The sequence below is a fragment of the Corvus brachyrhynchos genome, unplaced genomic scaffold (assembly GCF_000691975.1).
Source record: "Corvus brachyrhynchos isolate BGI_N302 unplaced genomic scaffold, ASM69197v1 scaffold56, whole genome shotgun sequence".
NCBI classification, from domain to species: domain Eukaryota; kingdom Metazoa; phylum Chordata; class Aves; order Passeriformes; family Corvidae; genus Corvus; species Corvus brachyrhynchos.
The window spans coordinates 4,004,941-4,013,269 of NW_008238664.1; the positions used below are offsets into that span (position 1 = coordinate 4,004,941).

Sequence of the window (8,329 nt, forward strand, 5' to 3'; positions counted from 1 at the left end):
CCCTTCGCAATGGGAAGTGAAACCAGCGCACACAGAACTCTCTGCTGGCCACACAAGTACCCAGATGTTTGGGTAACTCCGATGTGCCCTTTAGATGGGGAGGCTGAAGGCATAAGTCCCCACAACAGGAATTGCAGTCTGTGTACTGTTTTGAGTGACAGCACTGAAAACACAATCCTGGTCAGTTCGTGGAGTCTGGGTCTGCCCTGAGAGTGGGGAAACAACCTCAGGAGCAGGTGTAAGACCCACAGATGTGATGCTGAGACACTTTCCTTTCAACACTTGCTCACTTTCCAAACAACAACCTAATGTCCTCTCTGGACAGGGTTTCTGTGTGTCTGAACTGGAAGACTTCAGTATTGGTTGGGCTGACAGCATCCTTCTGAAATCTGCATGTGTTTTTGTGGTGTGTTCTTCATCAGGGTGAAATTTCCCCCTGTGCAGGGGACCCTGACCAGGGCTGTGCTTCGTCTGTGTGCTGACCTAGTCCTAGAGGGAAGTGGAACTGAGGTGGTTCTGAGGACTCTGACAAGGCTGAAGCCATTTCTCAATCCCTTGGTATAGGGCTGGATTCCCTCTGCTTCTGCAAGTGTCCAGAGTGAGCCAGGCAGTGCTTCCCTCTGAATGTCCCTCTCCTGTCGGCTCAGCTTGTTCTCAACATGGAGAGAGAGGGGAAGCAAGGGCAAAGCAGCTCTATTATCTCACCTGCTGCTTGCCTAGCTGCCTCTGCTGCCTTCACTGCCTTTCTGCAGAAGGTTCCCCAGACAAGCCTTCTGTGTTCACTTCCCCCAAGTGCAGACCCCAAAGTGTGCAGTAGCAGTGATGAATGCCCTCCAAAGAGCAGAGCATCAGGCCCCCTGTTAGGGAAGCGGAGTATTGTGCAGGCATGGACCTCAGAATTCTTTTCCGAAGCAGTCAAGGACTTAAGCTGTATAGGAAACCTAACAAGGACTCTATCTGCAGCTCAGTCTAAATTGCCCTGCAAGTTTCATCCATCTGATTTTCTTCCAAACTATGTCACCCTTTCCTGCTTTCTTACCCCTTGATTCCTTCCCCTTCTCCATGACTCATTCTTTTTCTCCCCTGCCCTCCCCACACACGCAGTCCTTCCCACACTTTTCTCATTCTGACAAACTGGGCGGTTGGGAGTTGGGGTTTTCAGACGTTCAGGAGGAAGGGGGACTGTGTTATTTACAGGCTTGTTGGGGGTCGTGTGGGTGAGATGGCGTCCTCTGGGAGCCTCATGACTCTTTGAGATGCTTTAGGCTGCTTTAGTAGACACAGAACAACTGAAGCAAAGCAACCAGCCACACCACAGAGTTTGCTGGTGGGGCAGGGGAAGGCAAGGTTCCTCAGGTATGTCCTCCTACAGTGCTTTTGTGGAAAGAAATACAGGGCAAAAGGACTCTGGTAATTTGTCAAAGAATAACCCCAGTGATTCCACAGTTACAAGCCCCGACAGGAGTGAGAGAGATACGACTGGAGAGACGGAGAGGATGGCCTCATCTCCTGCAGACACCACAACTGCAGCATACACAAATTAAGCTGAAGGAGCTGGGCATTGCTCAGAGGCGCAGGGCTGACATTCAAAGGGAAGTCAGCAACCCGCCTAACAAGTAGGAGAGCCACTGAATGTTTTTGGTTGGTTTTCTTTGTGGTTTCTTTTCATTTGTTTATCTTTTGTTTGCTAACCTGCCTGCCTGCTTTGGTTTTCCCCTCACCTACGGATTTGGCTGTCACAAGCTTCTGGATGCCACAGGTTTTCCTTCCCTCTTGACTGGCTTCAGCAATCAGTCAGCTTCTTGTAGCTCCTCACAAGGGCTGCTTGCAGGGCTGGGAGGGCACGTGGGTCCTTCCCAGCCTGGCTTCATGCTGGCTCCTTGTCCAGTGCTTTACTCCCACAGACTCAGCAGCTTCTCCCCAGGGAATGCAATGCTTGAAACCAGCAGAAGGAGTGACAGGAGAGAGGCTGCAGCCTGAGAAAAGTAACAGGAACATACTTAGCACATGGAAACCCAACCAGCCAGGAGGATGGGGGAGAGATTAGGATTGGGAAAGGCGGGTCTTTCTGAGCTGTTGTGGCCATGACAGGAAAGAAGCATACGAAGATGATTGCCCTTGTCGCTTTTCCTTCTGTCTGTCGTGGCTGCTTCCTTCCCTTTTTTTCTTCCACTCATATTTATAGCGGTTGTTTTGCATGTGAGATCCACACTAAAAGAATTTCCAACGCAACTAGTGCTACTTCCCGTTTTTCTGGGAAGATGGGAGGCCCAGGGGATTTCGTCTTATGAAACAGTGGAGCAGGGCATCCAGTGACTTGACCTGGCTTCCTGGGTAGGCTTTATCTTGCAGTGTTTAGGTGCAGCAAGGATCCCGTTTGCAAGTTCAGCAGTGACCTCCAGAGCTCTCAGCCTTCTGCGAGCTCTGCTTTTTTCCTGGGGCCTCACCTTCTGCTTTGTGTCCTCTCTAGGGCTGCAGCCTTCTCATTCTGCTTGCTGAGGAGGCTGTGTTTCACCTGGATTATATTTAGCGGTAATTCTGTCACCCCAATTCTTTTAGGCCTTTTATGAATCATATTGTGGTTTCCTTGGCTTTGCTGCTATTTAAGTTCCTGTACATTACAAGGAAGCCTACTCATATTTCTGCATTTTCTGCTGTCCACAGAACAACAGCCTCCCAAAGACATTCCTTCCTCAGCAAGGCTTTCATCCCCCAGATCCTGCCCTCACACTTGAAAGACCTCGATTTTCTCACTTAAGCCATTTCTGACTCTGGCTATGGCAGATCAACTCATGAAGCCAGTGGTTTTCTTGGGATGTTTGGATGTAGATGAAGTATTTAGGTCACAGATTTTCGGTACCTAAAGATGACTGACATAAAAACCACTGGAGAGCATTTGGTGAGACTTACTCACTGTGCTCAGGTTGCGTAGAATTGGCTGAGCAGGTAGTGGGTGTCTGCAGGGTCAGCTGAGAGGGCTGTGCACAGCCTCTGGCTGCGAGGAGTGGGGTATGGTCTGTGCTGCACACTCTGGACTGAGAACCATTTTCAAGGCAAAGGTGAGGTGCAGTGGTTGCAACAGCAGAGAGGACAGATGCTGAAACACAGAAATCGGAGCTGCTGTGGCATGACCCTGGGAGAGTGTAAGTGTTGAGAGGTTGGGACAGCTTTGTCCATGATATTGGCCCCAGCAGTGTTCTCACAGGCATCTTTATTCTTCCAGAGTCAACTGACTTGAGTGGGGCTGAAGAGGCTGAAATAGAGACAATCAGGAAGCACAAACAGGAGCTTTTGGATGATATTAAGGTAAGGACCATCTGGTCCCTCGTGCCTGCCTAGCCTTCCCAAATCTGTCTTCACCAAGGAGCATCCTCACATAACAACAGTCCAGGCCATGCAGAAGCGCTCTTGCACAGGAGACATTTTCTCTGTCATGATCCAACTTCAGTTTTAAACTTCAGGCTGCCCTGGCCTATTTGCCACCAGGGTGCATCCAGCCTGTGGTGCTCTCTGCTGCAGGAATCATCAGCTGCCCTAATGGGATACCTGAGAAAGGCTGATCAGATTATGAGCAGGGATGAGCTGGGATTGCATACTTGGGATTAAAGAAATGTCTTCAGTAAGTCATACTGGCAGGCATCAGGCTCAGCATTTATGATTCTTTTTAATTACTGGTTACCTGCTAATGACATATCAGTCCTGGTTACCTGCAGCATCCCCCTGTGTTTATCAAACTTTTGTTTGCTTTGGGGACCTCTAACAAGTCCTCCATGAAGGATCCTGTCTCTTCGAAGACGTCTCATGGCAGGACCTTCCACACAAGTTTCTGTGGCTGAACTTGCTTTTCTTCTTTTCTTTTAGCAGACCCAACCATTTCTCCAGTGCCTCCTAAAATGTCTGAAAGTAACAGATTCAAAATCAGTCACTAAGACTGCATCGCAGTCCTGCATAGTGCTGTGCCCTTTCTATTCCGTTCTGCCTCCACCCTGAAATGTGGTTTCCCATTTGAGAGAGCTTATTGCATTGAATCATTGGACTTGGACTGATTTTCCCACAACATGAAGCTGTCCAGATGCCTAGGGAATAGCTGCAATATTTCCTGGCATAGAGTAAAGGATTAAGCCAAACTATATATTACTTCTCAGGCTTCCAGACCTCCTCTCTCTGCTGCAAACCAGAATGGTCTCTGGTCCCCTCTTACAAAACAGGTTATGAGTGTGTGTGCCTGTGATTTGCTTGTGTGTGGTTCTTCTCTTGACAATTTTCAGAACAGGCGATGGGCACTGTAAGAAGCAGGACACTTGAATAGGAATACCACATTTTTTTGCCCACTATGGACAGCAAAAGGTTGCTAGGCTGCACAAACTCATACTTTAGAACCCAAAACTATTAAGCAATGGGGTACACATTGTCCAGTGGAGCAGAATGAGTTTAGGTGAAAAGAGATATTTTCCCCAGGGGATTTTTTAAGAAAATATCTATCAGTACCCTTAAACACAAAGACTTGGGGGCATATCTGGGGGAAGGGGTCAGGGGAGGAGGAAAGAGGATGGGTCTCGGCTTGCCAGTAACACTGCAAAAGACAGCAGTGAATAAAATAACAAAACTGAGAATCATTTGAAATTCATGATCTGAGATCATGGCTCTGTTACATTTGTGCAACACCTAAAACTTAGTAAGGAACACTCATAGCTCTGTGGACCAATGAAGCACAACAGAAGGTGGCCAGAGCAAAACTGAAACCCAGATGATCTTTTAAATTATGGGATATTGCAGAAATTCAGTTTCTCTGTCTGATTATGTGCTCCATCCACATCCTCATTCCTTGATGAGAAAGGATCTGTCATAAAATAACCCTTCTTCCCCTGCCTGTCACCTGAAGAGAGGTATCTGTTCAATGGTATTTAAATGACAGGTACATTAAAAATTCTGTGTTTCACAATACAGCCACTTCAGGTTCATATTGATCTCACAGATACCAGTTCCACTTCTCCTTTCCTGGATGTGTAGCAGGGCTATGCAAAGTAAAAGCTCAAAAGAAATGGGCACAGTGGAAGGATTCTTGCATCTGACATTGTTTGAGGAACCGAAATCAACAGTGGGGTCAGTTCTCTGACACTCACCACACTGATTAAGGTTGATTTTTCCAGTCTTGAGTGACAATAGACATGAGTAAGACATGCTCTGTGTGTCTGCTGTTTTTCCCTCCACTGCCTTCATCTTCCTGATATTTCTTTTGCAGAGGCTGAAGGAAGAGATTGCTGAGGTGTTTGCAGAGATCGAGTGTTTCCAACATGCAGAGGAGAGGCAAGAGACAGAGGATAATCCTGGAGAGCAGACCAGGCAAGTGGAATGAGTATTCCTTTGCTTACAAAGTCTCTCTTTTGAAGAGAAAACAAAAACACTGCTGGGATTCAGCTCACAACAAGGACAGGGAAATGAGGCCAGGAATACCCTTCTCTCCTCTTAGATTTCTCTTTATTCCTGGGTAGTCAGACACCTGTCCTTGAGATATCTAAGTTACCTTGTGAGTGAAATGACATGGTCCTTTATTCTAAGTTTGACTTTTCCTATCTTTTTTGTGTTTGCAGCAAGCTATCACAGAGGGATAAAATTCTGTCCCTGGGCAGGAAGAAATTCAACATGGATCCTGAAAAGGTAGGATTTGTTCATTCCACCTTTGAGGATAAAGCTGGGAGGAAGAGCCTCTGCTGGCTGCCATTCCAGTTGCAGCCACTGATGTGGAAGGAGCTATGGCAGGGGACTGTGGGGATCGGTTCCTACCTCACTAGGGCCCCCATTAGGAGCAGCCTCCACCCTGCTGCCCCTGAGTGAGGTCTTCTGATGTGATCAAGCTGTGTTGCCTCCCTCCCGGTCATGTGCTTAGAGGCCATGCCACACAATTCAACCCAAACCTAGGAGAAGTAAAGGGAGGATGGTTGAACACTGGCAGCATGCCATGAGAGCCAGATTTCCTTCAGCACTGCCCTTCTTGACTGTGAGAGTCTAGGAATTTGCTATAGTGTGATAGAGGAGGATGAAGTAAGAAGAAGGTGAGAAGTTTTGAGAGTGTGTCAGGTTCCTTGGCTCATTCAGAACAGAAGAGGACAAGCTGCCTCTGTCAGTTTGGAAGCAGTTTTGGTTTTGGTTGAACTCGGGATTAAACACAGCTTTTCCACTTTCTGGGGCACTGACCAGTGATGTGAAGACTCCATAGCCTTCAGCCCTCTGCAGAAAGCTCTCAAACCATCATGATTAAGTAGAGAAGATGTGAGAGAAACAGTTCCCTCTTCCTTCCTCCTGACTGGTGGAGCACTTTTTGAGCTCTTCAAGGGAAACCACAAGCTGTGATCAAACGGTAGCTGATCATCAGCTGGCGACCACAGCTGACACCTCGGCTGGCTGCTGCTCTGCGTGACAGCTTTTCATGCCTCCTCTGTCCTGCTGAGAGTGTCAAGATGCCTTCCCCTGTGTCCACACCCCAGCCAGTGGGAGCTGTCCATAGCAGCGACATCAGTACTTACAGCCTGCATGAGAGTAGGTTTTATTTTGCCTTTCTGCCTGACCTTGGTTCGAAGCCCCCAAGGCATCTCTCTCTGTGGCGCTGTGCCACGCTGTGCAGGAATACCCGAACTAATTCTAACCCCAGACCAGTTTAGCTTTATGAGTTCAATGCCAATCAGACTGGTCAAAATGTTATCTACTGTGTGCCTGTATAATGCAGATCTCTGATTATTGCTCCCCTCTTGCTACATGCCAGAGTGGGAGGTGCTGCGATGCAAGGAAATTTCTTTGCCCCTCCTTTCTAAGGTTACACTCCATCCATGCAATGCTGACACTTATAAATGAGTTCCTATCTCCAAGATCCCATGGAAAGTTCCTGAGGCTAGAGGAGGTAAGCATTAGGAATCTGGCTGATAAAAACCTTTGGGGAGAAACATTTTCCTCTGGAAAATGGGGCCCCATCATCACTGCAATACTTTTCAAAATTAAATTGATCTTACTGAAAATCCATCTGGGGAAAAAAGAAAGGAAAATAGAGTGGAAAAAAAATCTCACAAAAATTTCAATTTCTTCTTTTAAAACTGCTTTTTCTTTGGGGCATTTTAAAAATAGTTTCATATATATTGCAAGGGCAAGTGAAATGATTCTGTTGAAGTAGAACATTTTGATGGATCTGAAACAATTTTCATTCCTTTATTGTATATTGCAAGGAGAATTGCAATGTGGTCTGGAGAACTGCAGAGTTGTTAGATATTGTCAAGAGTCTTTTGAAAAAAGCCTCAGCTTTTTCTCTGGCTTTGAAAATCATGATATTCTCTCTAAAATAGGATATTGACTCTTTGCACAACCCAATTCACACCCTCTATATTCCTTAAAAAGCATATTCCATCCGTATTGTCTAGGAGGGATGGAGCTGAAAACATTGGAACTTCTCTGTTCTGTGGCATAGAGGAAAAATCTGGGAAAAAATTGTTTTAAGTTGTCTCAAGTCTGTATCTTTTTGTCTGAGTACATTTTTTAATGCCTTCTTTTAAACAAACAATTTCTTTTTCAAGTTAAATTAATTTAGGAAAAGAAAAGACATTTAGGAACAGAACACTAAGACATTTTGATTAAAAATATTAAAATTAATTATTTTGACTTTTCCTTTTTGGACTTTTAATCTACATTGCCCTATTTTGTTTGTTTGAGTTTCCATCCCAGTGAAACATTTAGCCTAATCTAGGGATGAAATGAAAATGGGACTGGCAACCCTTAGTGGATGAAGAGGAATTGAATAAAGATGAGAATATGGCTGTGGTCTCCCATTGTCATACATGAAATCCCTATTTGTTCTTGGTCTTTGCATATTAAGTGCTTTAATTAATTAATTTTGAGTTAAATATTTTAAATTGAATCTTAAAATTAACCCATCAGCCCAGGTACAAAAATCCAATTCCATTATCAGTGTTTTCAATTGTTCAAAGTGGTTTATTAAGAGAGTTGCACCCTTCCCAGTTAAAATTCCCCAGTTAAAATCACCAACTTATGCTCCCTTTTCAAACTTCAAACCACTTGTACACCATAAGAGTTACCTTTCCTGTGTTTACTGTATACTTTTACAAGTGTTTTGAGATGTGTTGGATGTATTTTAATACCTTTTTAGGTGGTTTTCACTTGCATTCCGATTCCAAGGCCAAAAACCCCAGTTCTAGTTCTTATAGCCAGCAGCTATTTTTAGCCACAGCCATTACTCTGCAGGCAAGCTCCACGGCAACCTGAATACCTGAATTTTAATGAAGGCATTGTAGCTCCCTTATCTCAACTAATACCACCCCTCTGACAA

General features: G+C 45.4%; 1 protein-coding gene across 2 annotated transcripts in view; it reads left to right on the forward strand.

Annotated features, from left to right (window-relative positions):
* The window catches only part of CYTH4 (cytohesin 4), an 18,394-nt gene that overhangs the window by 2,973 nt on the left and 7,092 nt on the right, over positions 1-8,329 (forward strand). Inside the window, exons 2-4 of one of the 2 annotated variants that reach the window (XM_008636426.2) lie at positions 3,224-3,306; positions 5,243-5,343; positions 5,592-5,658. In XM_008636426.2, the coding sequence (XP_008634648.1) occupies positions 3,224-3,306; positions 5,243-5,343; positions 5,592-5,658 (251 nt within the window). The remainder of the gene's footprint in view (positions 1-3,223; positions 3,307-5,242; positions 5,344-5,591; positions 5,659-8,329) is intronic. The other variant, XM_017738049.1, reaches the window with a different exon arrangement.